The 24,832-nt window shown below is 34.2% G+C and overlaps 1 protein-coding gene across 8 annotated transcripts in view; it reads left to right on the forward strand.

Annotated features, from left to right (window-relative positions):
- LOC140743371 (DENN domain-containing protein 1A) overlaps positions 1–24,598 on the forward strand; it is a 39,483-nt gene extending 14,885 nt beyond the window's left edge. Inside the window, exons 9-15 of one of the 8 annotated variants that reach the window (XM_073074560.1) lie at positions 1,081–1,269; positions 2,864–2,896; positions 7,160–7,266; positions 8,681–8,900; positions 9,483–9,905; positions 17,934–18,021; positions 18,429–18,564. In XM_073074560.1, the coding sequence (XP_072930661.1) occupies positions 1,081–1,269; positions 2,864–2,896; positions 7,160–7,266; positions 8,681–8,900; positions 9,483–9,905; positions 17,934–17,981 (1,020 nt within the window). In that variant the 3' untranslated portion in view covers positions 17,982–18,021; positions 18,429–18,564. Of the gene's footprint in view, positions 1–1,080; positions 1,270–2,863; positions 2,897–7,159; positions 7,267–8,680; positions 8,901–9,482; positions 10,130–17,933; positions 18,022–18,428 lie in introns of those variants that run through there. The other 7 variants (XM_073074554.1, XM_073074556.1, XM_073074561.1 and 4 more) reach the window with 7 other exon arrangements.
- The last annotated feature ends 234 nt before the right edge of the window (positions 24,599–24,832 follow it).

Genomic DNA, 24,832 nt, shown 5'->3' on the forward strand with positions numbered 1-24,832 from the left:
CAAGAAGTTTATTTTTTATTATTTAAAGGTAAAATCTTCATAGACATGTTACATCTTTTTTATTATTTGTTATTTGTGGAAGGATGTGAATGCGACTTATTTATCCATGTTGAAGGTGGTAGCACCCTCTATTATTTGACTTTGGCCACACCACCGCCACGCCTATATCGGCCTAATAAAAGAAGTTGTTAGCGCCGTTGTGTTCTGGTTTGAAGGGTGTGGTAAGGAATACATACTTATTTCAGGCATTCCAGCTTAGTCGTCAGGGGTCACGGCGTATCTTTCGCCAATTTCAAATACTTTGTTTGGGGTTGCTTACTTATCCATGAGTGGCTATAGACACTTACTATCAGGTGGACTGCATGCTCGTCCGCTACTCATACATTATAAAAAAAACCGTAATAACGTTAATGGGCTGCATTACTCATTAGTGGATTGTACGTACACGACTTAAAAGTGGTATGATTATAATAACTGCCTTATACCGATATCACTGTAGTATTTTGGTTTTCATAGTATGGTAAAATAGGTTATGGTTATTATAGTGTACTACCCACCGTTTGTATATGATTTATTATTCTACCTGCCATTTGTACAAATGTGACATTACACTGTGGGTCGACTCGAGTCAGTTCTGCTCCGGTAGCGGCGAGAGACGAACATGTCGTAGGTGCACGAATCATAAATATATTGTTTCCCTGAGTTAAAACCCATGTGTTAGAATCCGCAGCCAAAGCAGTTTGTGGGTACTAACGTCGACAATCTTTGCGTCTATAACCTATATTATCTCTACCATTAACATGACTATTCAACGATATTGGTTGTAATATAAAAATCTACGCTTAAGGATTTTATTATTAATGTATTTTTTTATAATTGTATGGTTGGCAACATTGGTACGTTAGGGCTATTAATATTGTATCCCTTTAATTTGACTCTGTAGCGTAGTATTTCTCAAGTGTATCTGTATGTCTTATTTTTGGCACCCACTAGAGCCCAAATGGCTTGACGGATTTTGACATAAGAGGTGTTATGTATGATCGATTGCTTGATAACATTGTCTTTTTCGATTTCAAACAGTTCATCGACGAGCGACTGGAACTGCTCAACTCGGGGCGGGGTTTCAGCGACGAGTTCGAAGTGGAATGCAATAACTACGCGGAGAAAGTGAGCACCGGCAGCGGGCAGCGGCTCAAGCAGCAGTACAGGGAGTGGGCGAAGACTGTGAAGAAGGAGGGCGGGGCGTTCTTCAAGACCGTCAAGGACAAGGTATGTATGTGCGTGTACGTGTGTGTACGTTCGTGTACGTACGCGTTCGTACGCGTCGCACGCTTGTGTGCGTGTACTGAGCTGGTGTTGGTTGAATGTTCTTTTTCTGTTTTGCCTTAATGATTTTTAACAGTATATTTAATGATACGCTATTACTTGTAAGCTACGTAATAACCAACTTCATTAAAATGAAACAACAACTAAGTGAAGTGATTGGTGGGTTGTTCAGTCCGTTTTTCTTGCACTAATGATATCTTTGTTGCAATCTTAATTGTTTCGCTATGTTTATGCTATATGGTAATAGACTAACTTAATTCACTGACAATTACAAAATGATACAACAAATACAAGGTATGTTGCTTAGCGGGAAATAACAACCTTAACATATCACTTTTACATACAGAAAAAATCAAGATATACAATAACATTCATATCATGAATTGATGAAGATTTAAATTTGTATGGTGATTCTACGATCAAATCAATGAGGGTTGTCAAAAATATAAATTGGATTTTTGTCGATGTTTCGCAAATTTGTTATACTGTCACTGCATATGTCTCACCATTGCATGTAGAATTGTTGCTGTTTGTTTATTAAACTATATAACCGTCTATCACAGTACTAGCTAATGTCACTAACCGGTTTAGAGCAATTTGTTATTGCATCTATTCATTTTTAATCCACCTGATGATGAGCATGGTTTAACAAATGTTAGTCAATGGTAACAACAAATTACCTTATGACTGCCTTCATTGGACTTATAAGCTTGTTTTCTACTAGTAGTCACCCATCCAACGACCTGTATTGGTACTTTTGATACCTTGGCAGCACAAGTAATATATTGTTCAGCTTTCATAGTAGCATATCACGGTATAAATTATTTCACTCACTTATACTAGCGACTTTGTGTGAAGTAACAGCTATAAAATGCTTGTCAATGTATTTGGATATATATTAATTTATCATTGACCTTTATGACGGTATGCAAGCACACATACCGCCATCCTTCCCGGGGTCGCTTACAAGACGGTTCGAGCTCCCACTCTTACCGCCCGCAAGCCCGGAAGCCTCCTTTTAGTCGCCTCTTACGACAGGCAGGGGATACCGTAACCCTATTCTAGTCCCTGAACTACAGGGTCAAATTTACCATTGATCGTTGATAGTTTTGGTCGACACCCAAAAGTTTCCCAGAATTAAGGAACTCCGAGCTGCAAAATGAAAATTGGGTAAAAATATTTTGTGTACCGTTTAAATATATAAGAGTATCAATTACCAATAATCGCCTTTATTAATGGATATATCTTACAAAAGAAGTTAAATAAAGTTAATAAATATTTAAACTATTTATTTAACATCTAAATACATCAAAAATTTTCACTAATGACAAGCGAAGGTAAAACGAGATATCAATTTATTACTAACTAACTACTAACCATAAGGGACTCGTAATAATTCATTTCGTACCGTCCGGCTTATTCTCAATCGCATTAACCTTACCACGTTCCTACACTAACAGATGTTCATGTTACTCTAATGCATGCATGCTGTAATTACTCGGGTTTTCTTTTTGCTTTAAAATGTGAATATTTGCAGGCGAACCCGGCAGTACAGTCGGCTGTGAAAACGGTGAGTGCTACAGAACTCTGTCTATACAGATACACTTTGGATTTGTTCAATATCCGGTTGTTATTCACCACTTGGTGGAACATACTTTGTTGATGCACTGTAGTGGCAGAACTGATAGAGACGTAGAGATTTATATACTTATTTACATTATTGGGTAGTACATAATTATTATTTCTTTTGTAGTTTTGATCTAATAATTTGACCTTTTTTGTTTATCTATTGAGTTTTACATACGAGGGTGCGTTTTTAAGTCCGCGGAATGGCAGGGTTGGAGGGGGGATAGCGGGCTCGTTAAGGGCGGTACGTGTTAAGTGACTCATAAATAGTATAAATATAAAGTTTTATCACAATTGCATCATTAGTTTTAAAACTATCGACAATTAAATAACTCAATCCGGAAGAAAATTGGAAGTATGGAGAAAATCGAGCATCGCGCCGTTATAAAGTTCCTTACCAAGCAAGGAAAGTCTGTGCAAATCATAATGGAAGAGATGTCATCGATTTACGGGGACTCTTGCCCTGGAAAAACGATGGTTTACAAGTGGAACAACCTTTTTAAGCAAGGCAGGGATTCACTTGAAGACGACCCACGACCAGGACGGTCTGTTGAGGTGACCATTCCGGAAACGATAGCGGAAGTCGAAAAATTAGTACTGGAAGATGCTCGGCTAAAGAAGAAACAGCTTGCAGAAATGGTTGGAGTATCGGATACAACCATTTTTAAAATTCTGCATGACCATCTTGGCATGACTAAGGTCAGCGCGCGGTGGGTGCCGAGAATGCTCACGCCGCCTCCGAAACAACAGCGCGTTGAATGTTCCCGTGCGTTTTTGAACCTCTGTGGAGAAGATAAGGATATTGTACTGCATCGAATTGTTACTGGAGATGAAACTTGGGTTCACCATTATGAACCTGAGTCTAAACAAGACTCCATGCAGTGGCATAAAAAGGGTACAGCACCTCCTAAAAAGTTTAAGGTGTCACAATCGGCCGGCAAACTCATGGCGACAGTCTTTTGGGATGCAGAAGGAATTTTGTTAATAGATTACAAAGATAAAGGTGTCTCTATAATCGGAGAATATTACGCAACAATCTTGGAGCGGTTAAAAGAAGCCATCAAAGAAAAAAGACGAGGAAAATTATCCAGAGGTGTCCTGCTGTTGCACGACAATGCGCCCGTACACAAGAGCCGTATTGCACTGGCTGCCCTGCATAAGGTGGGCTTTGATATTTTAAATCACCCACCCTATAGTCCAGACCTGGCTCCCAGCGATTATTATCTCTTTCCAAAAATGAAAAAAGAGCTTCGTGGAAAGAAATTTTCTACAGACGTACAGTAAAGGACGCAATTTCCTCGTATTTTTCCGACAAGGACAAAACATTTTTTTATGAGGGTTTAAATAAGTTAATACAAAGATCTGAAAAATGCATTCGTCTTGCAGGAGAATATGTAGAAAAAGAAAAATAATTTTGACATTTTATTTTCGCTCCTTGTCCCTCATTCCGCGAACTTAAAAACGTACCCTCGTATATGAAGGTACATTTGAAAGTTTTGCATATATTTGTGCATACTTACGGAAACATTTCGTGTCAAATCAAATAATATTTGTTGATGCTAGCTATAAATGCTAAACTTTCATTGTAAACCTTGTTATGGAGACAATGTTATGATATGCCATGACCTTAAAATATCTTATAGTTTTCCCTTTTATATATATATATATATATATATTACCCTTTCATTATTTTGCATGTTAGATACATAGATAAATAATATTATTTACTTATATTTAGTAAAGTTTTGTAGTATTATGTGGGAGGTGGTTATCATTTAAACACCAATCAACGTATTTGTATTAATATCTACGTAGGTCTATGTATAACTAACTATATATCAGCTATTTGTTTCTTAACTGCTATAGTACGTTTTTCTTCACGTGTGTGATGTAATTTGGCGTGTCTTTAATCGCGTGTCAGTATGGTTCGACTGGGGAGGTAGCACCGCTCATTTTAAGCATAAATAAGTTTTGCGTTTCAGTTGATTTACATATGAAACTACCACCTTAATCTTAAAAATTGGCTTTAGGTAGAACCTTCTATATGGAGTAGGTCGCAGTTGTTAATAGGCTGCAGTTATAAACCATCAGGTGGACTGCAAGCTCGTTTGCTCCCCCAATCTTTTTTTTTATAATATAGGAGTAGCAGACGGGCATGCAGTCCACCTGATGGTAAGTGGCTACCGCCGCCCATGGACATCTGCAATCAGTCCCAGATAGGATTAGATATTCCTACCTGAGGTCGGCCACAGATGCGCCGCCACCCCCGAGGACTAACTCCTTCTCCTCCTGACGCCTCTTAAAAGTCTGTTTCCCTTACCACAATCTTTAAAAATAGTAATAACTGAAGTTGATTATACTCTCAGATATTCAAAAACGATTAAATGATGAAAGAAAAGCGTACTATAATAGGAAGTCCATTTAGAATGTATGAGATTGACCAATTTTGTAGTTCATAGTGTTTCATGTGTAGAACGCAAAGTATGTACATTCCACAAAGTCGCGGATACCAACTGGCATCAAAATTGTCGTGGAAATTTATATGCACAGGGTTTCAGTAGCCATAGTGACGACTGAACGGTATTTATTGCATGCAGCATATTGTAACTGTTCAACTACAATGCGATAAGGTTGCGACCACTGAAAACGGATGGTAACTTTAGTTTTGTATATTTATTTCTTTAATATTAATCATTCTAAAGTTTAAGAATAATGGTGAAAGTATGAGTTATTTTGCATTTCATATTTATTTATATTAACTTCTTTTTCAAACATGATAATTTTCTGCTAAGTCTAATTTCTTTTTGTATAGCATAATAATTATTCATCATATCTCACACAATTATAATTAACGCTAGTTAAAAGAGAATTTAAGGGCAGATTAATTTAGCACACATATATAGAGATTTTTTTATGATGATTGAAAAAATAAAATCACTTATCTTAATAATTTGGAAAATTAAATCAATTGGGTTCATCAGACCTGTGACAGACGGACATCAAAAACCTATTAACAGTGTCTAGTTTTTACCCTCTGGGTACGGAACCCTAATTAGTTTATTTGAATTGCTATTTTTTATTGCATTAATTTGAATTGCTATTTTTCACTAGCTTTACGCCATCCGGTTTACGTATTAGCGACCTGATCGAAGGAAGTGGTGGGGGCTTCGAAAACAATATTGCGCGCTTAAACGGTTAAAGATGCAATCTTTTTAAGTAGATGGAACAAAACATTTCGGTATTTCCACTCAAGGTTTATTTTAATCTTTTGTGATGAAAAGGAGAATCTCGTCTCTGGTAAACAACTACCAATAAATGTATATTCGACGTTGCTTCATTATTTTCATCTGAAATGATGAAAATCTTGCAATTTGGTGTTTTATTAAGCATGCTTGAAGACTCTGAATCCACAAGCACGCCTCTGACGTCAGATTTTCAGGATCCGTTGGCATGCCTTTTGGCAAAGTGTTTCCTGAAATCGCATCTGATTGTTTAGAATTGTCTTCATTGTTAAAGGTTCAAAGATGGTTAACTGTGATGATTTAGAAAGTGATGATTAACGGACAAAATGTTGTATAATGATTAGATAAAATTTGAAATAACCTAAGAGGATATAGATAATTTCTTGAGACTAATCGAGCAGAAATGAGATTATAAAGTAACAAATTAAATTAATATGAACATTGTGAAATAAAACATAAAGATGAAAACTGTGAGTTGGTTAAAATTAAGATTTCATATTTTTTATTATTAGAAATCGTAATTGTATTTTTTTTATTATATATCAACAATAATTGTGTGTAAATGTCGAGTAAATCAGATGCGATGGTAAGGATAACGACCGGCTTTATACACGATTTGAATGAGCGTGTCACTAAAGATTCATTCACTGGCTTTCGTGTTGTCACTGGTAGTATCATCCAAGCTGCACGGACCTATCGGAAAATGGTGTAATGATTATTCTCATATATGGAGGTATCGCCTGTCTAAATGTCTGTGCAATTATTCGGTTACCTGATTTATTAAATAAGGATTTTTTAATAATGCAATTAATTTATGGCTTAACATATTTTAAAGTATTTACCTACTTTTTCGTACATTATTTTTTGATGAATTGTGATTTTTTATGATTTAATCAATCAGGTGCCTATTGAGTGTGTTATCAATGTCTAAATATGCTTTTATTTAATTCTTCCTTCTAATAAAGGTCCGGCAAGGGGGTAAAAACATGAAATCCGCCGTGAAGGGATTAAAAAACAAAATACCCAAGACTGGATCAAGACCATCGTCCATAAACACTACAGACGACAGCAGGTAAATATTGTGTGTGAAAATAGCTTCTGTCACACTAACCGCCACATAAACTTCATACTAATGTTATAAACAGGAATATGCATCGTCAAACGAGACTGCTTAGATACGAACACATCTAAGTTGCGTGCAACATTAGGCCGAAATGGGACACAGTAAGAGGTGTAGCTTAAGCTTGTGGCTCTATAAAAGCTGCCACCTCAGGTGTGAGTATAATCTTGCCGTCCAGGAGACAGGTTGACCAAATGTATTATATTTTAAGAGTTTATGCCGCCTCGACAATTCATACATCAGGTGTTATACAAATAACTACCTATTTGTTATTCTATCTGTGCGCAAGTGATTAATAAAAATATAAATGCAATGCACATTTGCATGACATCAGTAAATAAATTTTCAGAATTTTCCTTACACGAGGAGATTTTGGAAATGCGACTTCTTTATAAACAGGCCTCGTTTATTTAGTAGATATAAATAAGAAATTAAACTTTTCAGGCACGGGCCAGACACTCATTCTGTACAAAATTTTGACAGGCCACGTGCGTGTGCGTAGCTGTGTTATGGTTACAGACTGTACGTCTGCCATGGCACTCATCTGACATACTCTATATATCTACGTAGATTTAAATGAATCCTTACACTGTAACAGTCTTGCAACGCAGACATTGCAAATGAACACAATAACCTTTTCGTTAAATTAGTATATTAACGGACGGCAGATGGAACTGCGATTACACGCCACCATGTTGTATATAATATTAATGGCTCCAAGACAACTAATATTAGTTGGTATATAGCCGTCATCGTTAACTTAACGGCGGTGCTCATATCTACGGCAGGTGGGAACAGTTAACGTAATGGGCCTCCGTAAGATTGACTATTACGGGGCAATTCTTTGTTTCTCTTTTACGGTACAGCTATTATTGTCTATTACTTTATGGCTGTATTACACCTTATATCACAGTTAATATTGTAATATCTTTATCTATCTTCTATATACGTGCTCAGAAGGTGTTTGGGAAAATAATTGGGGAGCTAAACTATAACAGTTTAATTGAATTAGGACTTGAAGTTCGAACGTATTTATTTTTCATAAAATGATCGATTTTTCAACCCTTTACGTCAGTCACTTCTGTATTTGGTGTTTTAGTTCATCTTTATATTCAATCACATCACAATCACATATGTGTTGCTACCCTTCCAGATTAAGATTGAAAGTAATATCTTACCATCACTGCAACTAGGCCACAGTAACGCCTTACTCTGCTGTTATAATCCTAAAATAGGTTACAGTGTGGCCTCTAGTCATACCAAGTAAGGTTCCTCGAAATTTATATTCACTGTCCGCACAGTTCATATCTCACGATGGCTTTCAGCTGTGGCAGCGATTGCAAAATATCAAACATTGTACACTTAGATTGTACGACAGGTTCTCGTGCGGGTCAGCGACGCCCGTGTCGTCGGACTCGTCGTCCGAGTCGTCGCCCGCCCACGACGGCCAGCCGCGCGAACCGCCGCCAGCTCTACCCCTCGACCTACTAACAGAAATGGAGTTCCTCTTCGCAAAAAGAACCCAACGACGCGACAGCTTCCCGAACAGCACACACAACTCCGACATTAGTCTACCCGACAAGGCCGTAAGTACAATACCCCGTAGCACCTCTCTCTAGTCTCATTTTTATGTTGCAAGTTCGTTAGTTGCTCGTTTTCCTTCGTCCTGCTTTTAGCGTATCGTAACTTTCGACACTTTAAACTTGCCCGACTCTTCGGTATTATGTTGCGTAGTGTAGTTTGGGTATTTCGTGGCTGTAAATAATTAAACATGTAATCACTAGACTTTCGGTGTAGAAACAGTTTCAGATATTTATTTTGCACTACAACATGCGTGTAAGTTTTTAATGATTTTTTAACTTTAATTCTTCGATAATTTCAATATATTACAGTGATATTTTAAATTTGAATGTGTCAAAAGTTATGATAGGTGCGGTAAATATGCCTTTCAATTTGTGACATGTCTAATTTTGTTACATTCAGTGGGTAACATTATTAAACGGCATTCCATCGTACATAAAATCGTCCAACTCGTTCAAACGCTGTACTTGTACATCGAGCTTTCAGACACTTGTATTGTACCCAGCATTTTATTATAATGTACATGAATGCGCTCGCATGTACGCTCCTAGGGGCACCGTGGCACATTATCAAATTTTATTTTGCAGAAAACACTGTCACCAAGCCTCCCACCCCGGTTACCGGAACGTCCCAACCTCCCACTCCGTTATCCAATAATTTCCACGAGGAAACTAGTCGATTTGTCCGATGCGCCGACGCCGCCACCGCGAACTACCACGTTGCCCTCGTCACATTTCATAAGTAACATCACAAAGAATGACGCGACCGCCGCCGCTGACTTCCACACGAGCACCATAAGGTTCACAGAGGGGAACGACAAGGCAAAATTAAAACTGACAATGTCGACGAATCAGAGGAAGCCGCAAACGAACGCGCACGCACCGTGCAACGGGAGCGCGCCCAAACTCCCGGCGCCCTCTGTCGTCAGTAGGCAGAGTCAGGACAGCGGTAGGCCGCGGCCGGTGGCCCGACCTCTACAAGTACCTCCGAACAAGGGCAGAACTCAAGAGGTAATTTTAATATGCGCATTTGTAATTATATCGATGTTGTACCTTTTCATAAAAGACAAACTGATTGCATACGTTCCTTAAGCGGCGAGAGTGGAGTTTGTTTGGCACTAACACGGTACATTAAATAATGAGTTACAAAGTAACATGTATTTATTGAAACATTAATACTGAATACTTAATTTATTGTTATTGATTATGGATTAATATATTTATAACATTTGCAAGGTTGTCCCTTTATTCCCTTGGGTGTAGTTTTTATTTCCCTTTATTATTCATTAGTAATTATTCATTATCATGAAAATTGGAAGGTATTAAGAAGAACACGCTTAAATTTAAGTGCCTGAATGAAGCTCGGACACATTAATATCAGGAAAAAATTGCTTACCAAGAATTAATTTTATACAGTAAAGAACATCTAAGAATTAATTAAACAGACTCTTCAAATACTTATACACAATTTATTTCTGAAATAAACGCCTCGGAACTGCCTCGGGTAACGCTGACTAAAGCTGGTGTAATTATTTTTTTAATAACTTCAATGATTAATGAGGTTCCGACATTTTTACATCCAACAATCTTGCTTCTTTCTAAACGCTTTTAATATTTTTTTTTATTTTCGATCACCCTGCCTGTATATACGGAATGTGGAATGTTGTTTGTGTGTCACACGTTTGTTTTATTCACCGTTTCCAATAGTTGTTTGGTTTGGTATGTGATAGCATAGTGTCTTGATATTTTGCTACATGTAAGTATTTCACTTTATAGTATAAGACTCGAATACGCGATTACCATGTCCATTAGGTTTTTTAATTTTAATAAAATATAATAATTATTTCATTATAATTCATCGTCAATGCTTATAAAATTAGATGACCTATATATAATTATTACCAATTAGATGGACTTAGTAATCACGCTACTATCCTATTTTCATAATTACTGTTTGTAAGCAACGATCGTTCCTAAGTATTTCTATATCATGTTTTACGATTTGGGTGCTATCATAATCTCTTTTTTATCACGATTCATAACCTTTTCTTAAGATTTTCATTGTTTAATTAATACAGTACGCTAAAGCTCAAGTACGAGTATTTTCCTTCTTTGTTAATTAATAACATGAACGTATATTTTTTCATTTACTTCACTGTTCTAGTACTTACTTACTTACAGTACTTTAATAAATACTGAATTCATTAGAATGTTATAAAAATAATTAAAAATACATTCGTATATGTATGTCATAATATCGGATAATTAAACAACATTATAGTTGGTAGGGGGATGGTAAATAAGAGATACCATTATAAATATTCATACAAAATACAAATACCAACATGCGCATTGTACATGCATACTTATGTACAAAGTGTAACAATAGAATTTGGTATATTTTGTTGGGCTGAAGGAACATAAACAAAACGTAGTTTATTTTTCGCTCTTGCCCTAAAATTTTGTTCACGTCGCGTTGTGTCGCCAAGTGTACCAGGAACATAATAGCTATCCATGCATTTTACTCAGACTCAGCGCGTCGTTAAGATAACTCTGTACGTTAGTTCGTATACCGGATGTGGTGAATCATATAATACGCAATGAGCTTTACAATCAACAACGTAGTGTTTACATATATATGTCACAACGCACGCATGTTAACGCAACGCAAATACCTTATACGTTAAGAATTTCGCTTCTAATAAACAAAATATAACAAACTAAATAAACGCTTCGTAAGCTCACTAAGATTACTTGGTGGCCACAAAGTATTTATAAAAATAGTCTGACTTAACGGATAAGCACTTTTATGCAATCTTTTGATAGCAAAGGGGTCGATCTGAACCCTTTGCTTCTCTGGTTACATCGCTAAGCCTTACACTACTTGATAAACTAATATTAATTAAATCTTGCAACTAAATACAACTAAATTTGATGCAACTAAATTTTGATAGGAAATATATTTAGTTGGCCATACTTAAATTGTATCAGCCCATTTGATTATAATCGCATTTAGAAACAACACTGCTGAGCAACTAACAGACAAATTTATCAATAACACTGTCTCTGAGAAGGATTATAAAAAATGATAACGTATTCATTTATTATTTTTGTACAACGATAATGGAAATGGGTACAAATACCCACTAAATAGTAATTATAGTTTATAAACCACCCTAAAATCGCACAAGGAAAATCGCTAATCCGGATTCCTGACTATCCTGATGAGGAGAGTGGGATAAAATTATTAAAATCGCGTATTGTCATGGGTTCTTGATAGTTGTTTTCTAAATTTTAAATTAATCGAACCGTTCAAAGTGGGTAAAAATTGAGTTCAAATTTCCGTTACATACATACAGTCAAGCTAATAAAAACGTGGTAAAAACATAGTCATTCGTTTGGAAGTTTCCGATTTACTAAACATTTTGTAAGTGCTAAATATGTATGTGGATTCGCTGATTTAGTGTGGGTCTTACTATCATGTAGGATATTTACCCTAATTTGTCAGTATCACAAGGAATTAACATAAGGTGGAATATGCCCCTTAGAAATTTGTTTTATATAATTAATACCCCGAAAATAAATCAGATAGGTATTCCAAGGTGACAGCTTAGCGAGAAAATTAGTATCAAGTCATAAATTTCAGATAAAAGACTCGCGTAAGAGAAAATTACTTTAGGATTAAAAGCGGTTAATGTTGTTACCGAGGGAATGAGACCGTTAGTCTTTCCAGTCTTGGAAAAATCCTTGGAAAATGGCCATTAACTTTCCTTACAGTTTTGTAATGAGTAATGACATAGTTCATATCTCAGGACAATCTTAAAATAGAGCAAGGTGCTTATAATTTGCAATATTGATTTCGAAACTTGATAATATATATTACTGTGTACTAAAGGACATCCCAAAAGTTTCGTTTTGAATTTTTGTATGTTCCTTTTGGCTAATCTAGAAGATAGATTTAATTGCGTGCAAAAGGCTGTACAAAATAGTATATAACATCGATCTGAATAAACATAGAGAGATTTTAAAAAAAGTTAATGTTTTCGTTGTAAAAAACGTAACGTAACACGTGGTATTTGTTATCATTTACCTATGTTATCAATTTACCATAAAAAGCTAAATGCGACGTCTAATAATATAACATCAAGCCAGATGTTTTACGTATTAGCTTTAGCGCGCAATATCGACTTAATTCACTTTAGATGCATACTCGATTGCCTGATCATTCCCAGATTTGCATATAAAAGACCGTACGACGCACATTATTACGAAGATCTTATATAGGGGTTAGTTTAAAAATAGATCAACTAGGGTTTGCGAAAGATGTTTAAATTCTAATATGAATCTTAATGTTACGGTTTGAAATAGTTACGTCGAGAAAAATTGTAGTACTTTGTAGTATAATTTATTACCTGGCAGGTGGCATTACTCCCACAGCTTCGTTTTATAGTTACAATATTGGCGAACGTACAATTTAAACAGTAAATATTTTTTACAAAGTTGAATCGCTTTTTAAAAGTAATACTTACTATAAAGGTATAATATGTATGATATTATATTACTATAAAGGCATGCATCAGCCGTAAGTTTTGTTGCCATTGTTTAAATTATTTCGTTAATAATTGAGTATTTCTTTGTTCAATCATATATGTCAAACTCATATGAACGCATAAATAATTTATTAAAACGAAATAATCCAGATTTCTACAGATAATACAAAACTGAGCATAACGCGATTCAAGACAATAAAAAAAATATACGCGACGAATAGATAACCTCTCTTCCTTTGGGAAGTCGGTCAATAAAATCAATATCTTTAGCAGTTTCAGTAATAGCCAAATATGAAGGCATAGTTTATTTAAAGCTACATAACTGTTATAACGTAGGTTTTCGTAAAATTCGAGATCATAATAAAATTGTATTCTCATCGCTACGAGTAGGTGTAACGAAACATCGTCTGTTTCATTTTGGTAAAAATTGGATTTCCACGTTTATGTACTCTTTACTTTAAGGAAAATTGCACTTTCCAGAGACATAAAGCGCTATTCTTCTAAACAAGCAATTTCGTGACATAGGGTCAAAGGTAAATGCAATATCGTAGTAACAACTTTACAGTGTAACGGGTAGATGGGGGATTACGTTGCGCTATCATACAAAGCTCCTTATTGAAAATTATTGTTAGTGCAGTTAAGTAAACTGGCAATAATGCGCTTTTATGAGCCTTTTAGAGATTATACTAAACGACCTGTGCCTTGCTTATCTATACTATAAGCGATTGTGCCCAGGACTGCGATATATTATTATTTATCCTAGTAAAATAAGAAGATACTAATTAACGTTCAGTGTACATATTTAAACTAAGTTTGGCCCAAGACATACATATGATTGGTTTAGCTCGGTTAAAATTAAAAAGACCAAATTGAAAAAATATATAGAACCCAATTTTTGTAATTTGACTCGTATAAATAGGTAACCTGCCTTTCGACGTCCTGGTATAATGCGATTAGTATACTTTTATCTCAGTAAAGTGTTCCCGTGAGTTAATTTACTCGTACAATGCTTTAAATTTGAACGCCTTCGAGCTTTTATAATGATTTCCGTCAAATGGCAAGACTAGCAAAATATGTCAAGAATATCTATATTTATAATAGCAATCTATAGTACGTCGTTAGTAACAGGGTAGAGTTCCGATGGGAAAATTATAGTTATAGCTAATAATGGGAAAATATGTTGATGATCCGTCAACTTTACAAATACCTAATTATTCATATTTAATGGTAAATATTTTATTAAATAAAATTTACCAGAAGTACAATATACAATGAACTCCACAGTTTAAACATAATGTACATAGTACATTTTATTTCGCTTGTAAACGATCTGTAGCACTCAAATCTCGTATTAGAGTTTGCAATGTAAGTATTGCAGAAGTAGGTTTTAATCTAATTAGGAAAGAAAACATATACAACAGATTCTTAAATCAATTTTTAATTATGTTACGTAAGATTTTATTCCATCGACTAACCCTGTTTCTCTAACAAGGGGTATCCTCAAAGGGGCAATATCGTCTTACACCATCTTGGCGTTTAGGTATAGGAGTGACATTACAAAGGCCTCGCAATACGAGTAGAGGAAAGCTGTGTTTCAATGATTATCGGATAGTTAATAGGAGTCTATTACTCTTTATGATAAAAAAACTCTCGATGGAACGAGTAGGCGCTTCATATAATTATTTTCGATAAACTTTCCACCGGGATCGAGTATCTAATCGATGTTTTATACGACGTTGTCAGACAGATGTTCGAAATCGATACTCTAATGTTCACAAAGGAACGCAGATGCTTAAAGAACATTATAGATTTTTAAAAAATAATACATACCTACGTTATAAAAGTTTTGCACCTAGATACCGCGTATGTAGTAGGCATACTAGCTCATACAGCGTAAGGCCTAAACGAAAGCCTCTAGAGAACGTCTGGGTATCGACAGCTAGCAAAATACCATGAATCTTGATAATTAACAAATAGATTTTGATGTAGCTATTTATATTATATAGCGCATCCCCCGAGTAAGGTTTATATGAACTTGTTGCAGACTACATTTGCAGGCAAATGCTAGTTTCAAATAAAGCTAAGCTACAAAGTTATTCCAATTGCGGCATTAGTCACTGCATGATGAGTTTCGCATTACATTTTACTGGGAATAGGTACATAAGTCCTTCAAACTAGCTATAAAGGTTTGCAAACACAATACATAACACATTTATAAATTACCTCGGCAAAGGTTCATGTTGAAACAGTCCAGTTCAAATTTTGGCAGGGTCGAGGTCACAGATAGTAAAAGGTGAAGGTTGCGAACATTAAACTCGACTTTCGACATTAACCGCCCTTTGTATTTCTGTCTGCAACAATAAGCACCTTTTGCTACATTTGTACACACGTACAATTAAGTATATCAGATCTGAAACGATTGCGAACCCCGAATTGAAAGTTTTATAGTGGTGATTGTTCTACACCGCATACCTTTTACACTAAACTGTAAGTACTATAGTTTGCCCTTTGTAAATATTATCATTTATTTTTTAAATATTGTAAATACGCACGGTGTGTACCTACTTATACCTGTCTCCGATACTTTCACTGCTGCATATGTATGTAATATTTCTATCGCATGTATTTTAATGTCGATTTTTGTAATGTCAGTGCATTATTAATAGTGACTAACGAATATAGGTGATTTTATTGCTGGAAATATTAGCATTGTCTACCATTTATTGTTCTAGAATATTTTTGGAAATATATTTGTAAATACTCATTTAAGTATACCTATTATTATAATTAATTATTATTAATATAATTACATTTCCATTTTTTATGCCTTTTCCAACCGTTCGCCTCCTGTGACATTTTCAAATTTGGCATAATTGCAAATATGTGATAACTACACCGAATTTTGTTATCATTTATAACGTACATTTTTATTTTACATCACGAAGTAAATTACCCCACCATGTTACGCCGTATTACTTTTTAAGGATTCTCTTTCTTTTCCTAATTGTGTGATGTAATTATACGGAGAATCCCCTATAACTATATGTTAGAATGTACTTAAGCATATAAAAGGAAAAGTGACTGTTCGACGTTTGATTAATTATAGTTAGTGTGTACTGTCTGAAAACTTTCTTTTTGCGGGCAAGTTACCGTCCGAGCAATTATCTTTGCGAGTATTGAACCCTCGCTTCTCCAGAAGGTTATCACGTTTGTTTTTCAGATAAGAAACTCGATTTTTCAAAGTTTTAAAATCATCAAAAACTGGCGCATTTATTAAACTATTACATTCTTCAAATTCCCGTAGGCCTAGGATATAGCGATGCATCGTTTATATAAAATTAAATTCACCTAAAGTAATTAAATTGTTAATCTAGTTAAAAGTATTGCCATTACATTTTCAATGTCATTTTCCATTCCTTCAATACCATCACCGTTTTATGTATCGTCACGTATCCATTGTCGTTTGTTTGTGGATTGTCACCTGTATGCTCTTAATGTACTAATGTTTTTAATTAAGAAAATTGTCAAGTTGTAACCCTGACCTCTGATTGTCTAACGTTTTCCACGGCCGACGAAGAGACAGTGTTTTTTCCAAGCTTGGCTTTCTTTGCTGAATGGGGACTTGGGATATATATAATTTATGGAGAATTAGTGAAAATGGTCAAATGCAAGTCGTGTCTTTTGCTGTTGGGTATGTTCTTGTACCCCGTGTGTTAATAACTCGGCATGAGTGTGAAGATTCTTTAGGACGCAACATAAAGGTCATCTCTGTATGTACCAGCCTACAAAATTACCTATATAAAAAGTTCCTATTAACTGCTAAAAATACGCCAGCCACATTTGTTCTGTGGTTACTAAAAAGACTATACACATATTTATAACGCACATTAACGGGACAATTGCGCAAATTATGCGTAGCTAATAACACTTATAAGGTTTTAATGTTACTCATTTAGTGTTTCATTTCGTTCCTGTGTTTTGTTGTTTCGTTTTCTTACTATTGTGTCATTGCTCTTGTAGTAGCTCTGCTAGACTCATTAATTGAACCCTTATTGTATAATATCACAATGTCGCTACGTCGTGTAGAACTAGACATTTGAAGCGCTAAGCTAGTATTGCCAGTTATACAATTAAAATGATTGATTCAGTATAATCAGAATGATAAGTTAAAATACCTGGCTGAATCTTTAAAGATTATTTTTTATTTACTAGCAAAATAAGTACATTTAAGTGAAATATCAATTCTTATTCGCCAGCGTGCAGAACTTTGATATATAAAGATTAATCACAGAAAAATATGACACAAACAAACACATATTTGTACTTAGATATGACATTTGGTGGATTACAAACACTTTACGTTCATAAATATAGCTTCGCAGAATATAAGGGACACAATCGCCTAAATAATTGCTTTGGACACCTTTACTGGTCGGTACGAAACACAAATGTGCAACTGCCGACTCGCATTTGACTTTTCCTCTTTCAGAAACTGAAACCTTTCCTTATTGGACTAAGTGACACGGAAATTTTTTAAACATTCGTTATAGTACGCCGTCTCCGGTTGATAATTTACAGTAAGTAATAATTTCAATTAGATTTTTTGTTGCCGTTCGTTACTTAATGTCATAAATTATTTATTATTCGTATTTTATACAATGGGCTCCATTGGAATTTGTGAAATGTAACATTTCGAATTCCATGTTGCAATTTAATAAATGTGAAATAATAGTAAAATATAAATATTTGTTCTAATTTCTACATTTTCGGTGCTTCATAAAAGATATTCAGAAGTGCCTCGCTAATTTTATTTTTAAATTAGCACTAAATGTAATGAATGTTGGGGATTTATTGTAAGTTTATGTTAATAGCAAACAAGAGTAGAGACCAAGATGAAGATGAGTCGTTTTGCCGTGGGACGCGTTAAAATAATAGAGTCAGGGCCTTTATCGTTTTGTGTTTAATCTAAGCGTTTCTTTTCCAGTCTTGTGGCTCGGTATCGGATCTCATTAAACTGGACGATTCGCCAACAGACCTCGAAGATTTTGATCCGCTCAAGTGTCGGGATAAAAAAGAAATGGTTGAACAAATCAAGTCGTCTACGGACAGTGCTCTCTTGCACGAGTACGGATTAGATTTCAGTCAGTTCGGTTTGTCTGATTTTACAGCTAGCTCGAGCTCAGTGCCAGAATCCTCCTCCAATGTGCCCAAAGGCTGGACAACCTTCAATTAGATCAAACCTCGTAGGGTCTCGGCGTATTTGATATAATTTTATCGTTTGAAAACTACGTTTGGGGTGCCGCTTGCAGACGATGCGTCACCGTTCAAAGTCGCCCGATTTCCCGATGACATTTTTCAAAAAGTGACGAACATTTTTTTACGGGGTAAATATCAATCAGGTTATGGAGAATGCGAGCGTTAGTTTTTCAACTGATCCCTACCAGTCAGGAGAGCCGGCGTTGGTAGAAACGGGCTACCGACACGCAAAGATTTAGTCGCTTTTTCGGATAATACATCGTCTGCAAACGACATAATATAACGCTTTTGGTTTTAGTACTACTTTTAGAACTATTTATTTTAACTGTTTTTCGTTTTCTATGCGTGTTGTAAATAATGTTACATATCAGTGAATTGTAAATTTTGTCATCAAATTTTATGTTTTATTATATCTGTATATTTAGATTTTGAGAAGTCGTTTGTGTATTTAATTGTAATGAATTCCATGTAAGTACCTCTGTGTAAGGGGTGATTAAGTTTATAATCGTTTTTTAAACGATAATGTTATGTGCTACTGGTTCTTCCGAATTGTTAATATTGTTTTTGTTATTATTTCGTATAAATTTATGTGTTTTGATACGTTTACGACCCTGAGCTATGTTTTTTGTGTTCCTATGTTTGTCAAATTTTATACTAAATATTATTTAATATATTATTTTCTTAGAAACAGTATTTTAGGAGCTTTGACTTATTTTATTTTGTCTTATTTCAGAATAAATGTTAAAATATTTTTTCTTGAAACAAATATGGAATGTTTGTAAGTGGATACTAAGTTAAAATAATGGTTTTCGGCACAAAAGAAATGCCAGGTTCTTTTGTACATTAGCTGAGAGTTTCTCATGAAAGTCGTAATTTTAATAAAGAAAGTAATCGCGAAAAGATTTCTCGGGTAGTACTAAAAGATGTTCACATTTTATTTTAGAAATTAGTCCAGATTTTTAGTTATTATAATATAGTCACAAATAGTAGTATTTTTGATGTTTCTCATAAATAAAATAAAAAACTTTTAAACTCTAAATGTATGTGATTTTTACACTTATTGATGTGATACCATTTAATAAACCAGTGAACATTTTTAATAACTTATATTCTATGTCTTCTTCATGGCTTAAAATATCTCATGAAAATAAAAACCGTAGAACATTAAAAGTCCCTGAAGTGGAGTTCGTTAGACAAGTAATTCGTTTTAGGAATTAGTACTTCGGATATATATGTCATTGTATCTAATTGGGGGACATTATTGCATAAGAAAACTTTGGTTACCAAATTTTTTGCCGTTCTTTTCACGTCTCCTATATATGATTTTTCTTTATTGAACAAGGGTCTGATGATTTGTCTAATGTGCATGCATGCATTTTCGTGTTAAGTCTATAATAAGTACCTACTGTATATAATTTATAAGTTGATATAAGCTCAAAGATCGCGAGAATCTTTCTGATTTTAAAATATTATGACAGGAAGCTCTTGGTACGAATTTATGTCAAAAAGTGGATAGCTACATTTAATCATATTTTTTTTCTGAAAACCGTAATTTTGCATAACTTTTAAGTAAAACTTTAATTTTTTTTAAATGCTTATGAATATCATTTGATATTATTAAATTTATTTACGTTATAAATGAAAAACTTAAAAGCTAATATGACACTCTCCGTAAATCAAGAAGTAACGGAGACAAAACTAGGTACGAATGGAACGAAGTGTCTTACTGCTTTCTTTTTATGAAATTATATAAGTCGGATCTAAAATATCCTTAGTGTATTTTTTCAAACGAAATTAAACATTTCATTTTTATAAATTCATTCATAGAATTATACATATTTAAATTCCAAAAGAAGCTGTGATGAATTTAATGAATAGTCGAAAATAAGAAGATGAAAAGACATTGGCAAGGAAAAATACTTTATTATTAACATTAATATAGAACTTTAAATCTAAATATTACGTACATGTAAATAAGATCTACATTAAACAATGCTTACGAGTACCTCGTTTTTAAAATGTGCGAAAAAATAAGTAAAATGAAGATTTTTTAGTTGGACATAAAAAGTTAATAATGATAATGATATACCCTATGCATTACACTGTTTTTTAGTATTGTCTTTTACAAATAATGTCAAAAAATGTTGTCCTATTTAAATATTTGGGTGTCTTGTTCTTTAAGTTGTGTCCTAAGAGTTTCCTGTTATTTCACAATAATTTATTGTATGTATAATAGCTCTACGATTATATTTGGATTTAACATGATTCCAAATATTGCTTGGCTGTGCGTTGGTTGGATCTTTCATGCTTCGTCAAAATATGATGCGCTTTATACAAATTAAAATTTTCAAATTCTATTTTATCCATAGTATTGTGAGATAACTATTCGATTGATGGTTTATAACGCGTACTCCAAAAATTACTTGATATAGATATATAAAAATATGTATGTGTAGTAAGCGAATAGTAGCTACGGTTGAGGCGTATTTTTGGAGTACGCGCATTAACGTCACATATTTTATTTTTCGAATATAAAACATAGCTCAAAGTAATCGTTAACACTTGTGTTTCTGTAATAAAATCGAAGTACAATTAACTATTTATAAGAAAAAAAATATTTTGTCAATATTTATCCAATGCAATTTTTGTATAATAAATCTATATTTTTGTAAGGTGCTGAATCGAATGAAACGTGTCGTTTTAACTGTTGTATGTGGTAGGACAAGTTTTGTAAGTCCAATCTTATAATAAGTTGCAGTCAATAAGCATATAATCCTAGCTTCCAATATTTCCCATATCGTAAGCGGATTAATTATAAATCCTTAAATGTGCGTTCTCATGACCGGTCGGTTATTTTGTTTAGTTTGAATAAATCGGAATTAGATACTAGATATTTGAAATATTGTAAAATCATATCTTTTTATTTGATAATACGGATGACGTAAACCATTTTTTTTTATTTTACATTGTACCCTGAATTTTAAATAGGGCGTTATGCCGTGTTTTTACCGTAAATGTACTCTTATGTTTGTTTTATAATGAGAGCACTGTAATCTGTATGTCTGTATATATAAAGCGCATTAAAAGACAAAGTATGATGCTAATGAGAAAATAATCGTAATATCAAATTCTAGAAGATTGGACTTACAAACTTAATAGTGATGCTTTAAATGGTAATTTTAATGTACATATTTATGTCTGATCTTTCATCGCAAAAACAATATTGCTAAGAAGCAAAGTACCTAGATGTATTTATATGTTATTTGTCGTCTCGATGTTTATTCCCATTGCTATAGAAAATTTAATAAAATCTAATTAATAGTACATTTCCTGTTGAATACAATATGTAGCTTGATCTTTTAGATTAGTCTTGAGGATATCCAATTGTTTCTCAAAATAAAAGGCATATATTTTAATGATCGTCACATATTTGTCGATTGTGCTCCAAATTTTCCTAAGTTTAGGTGAGAAACACGTGACCCATACCCATTGGGCACGGTGAGTATAAATAGTCAATATTTGAAATAAAAAATATACAGTATACCCCAAGTCGACGGGTGATTTAAAGACAAATTGACTCGCCGGAGCTAAACATTGAAATCATGCTATAATAGACGAACGTAACAAGGTCTTCAGCAGCCGGGCGGGACGTGCATTGTTATGACTACGGGATTGGAGAATTACATAGAAGTTACTACCAGAACTTTTAGTATTGTATTGAGTGGAGACTAGAACTAAAACCAGTCAGCCGGTATTTGCAGTACCCCTTTTATATTAGATGAAAAACTGAAAAAAGTCTAACTTGATCCTTATGTTCTTGTGCCCGCAAGTTGCTACTCACGTCCAGCATAAGCTTTCATAAAACGGGTGCCCGACGTAGCGTATGGACGAACCAATGATGGGACAAAGTAGAAGGGGGGAATTGGAAAGCAGATCACAGATCAGTCACCACCTGACGAGTCACCAACGAACAATATTGCTCGCACGTCGTACACGGGCATTATAAATATTTTTAATGAATGTATATGGAAGATACAATTTAATAAGTTTGTATAGCCTTTTAAATTTCCCCAATCTTCCATAGTGCCGTAGTTCTTAAATCATTATGTATATATTTTGAATACCTACTGGTTCATAACGAGAAATACCTATTTATTGATTCCATTGACACCCTTACACTCATTTCCAATGTAGTTACTAAGATAACATTTACAAAAAGCAATTTTTTAATTATTAGAAACTTTGTTGTCAAAATACGGGTTGAATGATGTTCATTATGACTGGCCTTTATTTTACATGTATAAGAAGCACTAGATACGTCATTAGTATCTAGGTATATTTATGAAAAAAATATATTTATATTTATGCGAGTTAGGAGATAGTGGCATATTTATCTGCCATAGGTATACATACGATGCAATAATTATAACGTACATAGATTTAAATTTTAAAGATGAGATCCCAATTTATCTGGGTATTTGTGGCCCTTGCAACTTCAGCAGGCCACAAGGGTTGAGGATATTATAATGGAAATGAGGTATGGTATCGAAGAGTTTAACCACTCTCAAACTCTTATTATGTATTGCAAACAAAAATCTCTATTAACGAATAAAAACACATGAAAATTGCATACAAATATAGTGAAACCTTTTCGTTTGAGAGGTCTATCGTAGAAACAACCTCCTTTCTCATATTTACTTTTCATAATGTCTGTTATGAATAATAAAATATTGAGTATGTTTTGAATACTGAGTGATAACATTTTTTCTTAGCCACATTTAGTATAAATAACTAATCGCAAATATTTCCGATATATTTGCATTGTAGAGTAGGTTTAAATTGGCGAAGGCTGTTGCAATTACGAACGCTGCCTGCAATGCATAGTATCTATTTAAATAAAATTGAGTAGGTTTTGCATACGATTATATTGGTCGATTTGTAACTGATTTACATCGAAAATGATCGTCTACAAGTGATAGATTTATCAAACCATTTTAGACCATTTTACTTAAGGCCTCATAGTGGTTGCGTGATCGTACCACGTATGATCTTTGGGGTACCATTGCTTGATCAGACTGATATTTTGAGTAATCTATCCAAATAAGGGAATGGCGGCTTAAAGCTCGGTGTAGATAGCGCTATTATCGGTTCCTTTGATGTTGGACGATTTGCTACTTCTAGCGATCATTTACAATCGGTTGCGCTATTCTGTAAGGTCGTTTTATAACCTCAAAAGCTGACTTCTTGGTGAAATATCAATTCAAGACACGAAATAGACGGCGCCGCACTTAAAATTGTAGTGATGAGTCGAATTTGCACATGTATGGAATTCTTACATTACACCTTTTTATTTATAGCACTTGGCTGGAAAATTCTTTGATGAATCCTAAACTTTTACATCTATGGCGTACTAAAGTAAAAGTGTTAAGATACTTGGCAGGTGGTTACGCGTAGATAGCTGTGCCAATTTGAACCTACTTTACGACTTAGTCTCAGTTATAATTGTAAATATAGAATTTAAATATTGAAACAGTGTGAACGTGACGTGTGCAACGAATATGAACCTGAGTCTTTAAATGAAACAAAATATTTATTAAAATGTTGAACCGGATGCAGCAATGTGTGCGTGCGCCGTGTGTGTGAGTGCGACTGAAACAGAATATAACTCCGCACTGCTCTCGCTTTTGTATCCGATTATGAAATTATAAATAATGGTTGAATGTGAATTTAATAAACACCATATGTATGTATCTAAATGAATATATGATGTTACAATATTTTTTGGCAATAATTATAACAAGTGGATTGTAGAATCCCAACTTGAATGTTCATTACGTAATTGTACACAAATTGTGGTATTTATCTGAAAATATATTAAATAAAGACCATTTAATTGATTTTTAGTCTTTTTCATTACCACTGAGTTTATCCTCTAGTACCTAATGGTCATCTCTAGTCTGTCTACAGATATACTTGATAGTACCTATATTAAAATGGTTGAATTAAAATATTCGTAATGTCATAGTTCTGTTCCATAAAAAAGTGATTAATGACTTGGTTACTGACAAGTCGAATAAGGAGATACCTGGACATCGACTAACATCTTCAAAAAACTACATGAAGAATTTGAGT

This window comes from Epargyreus clarus, unplaced genomic scaffold, assembly GCF_041222505.1.
Source record: "Epargyreus clarus isolate Ecla_fem2 unplaced genomic scaffold, WU_Ecla_fem_2.2 ptg000007l, whole genome shotgun sequence".
NCBI classification, from domain to species: domain Eukaryota; kingdom Metazoa; phylum Arthropoda; class Insecta; order Lepidoptera; family Hesperiidae; genus Epargyreus; species Epargyreus clarus.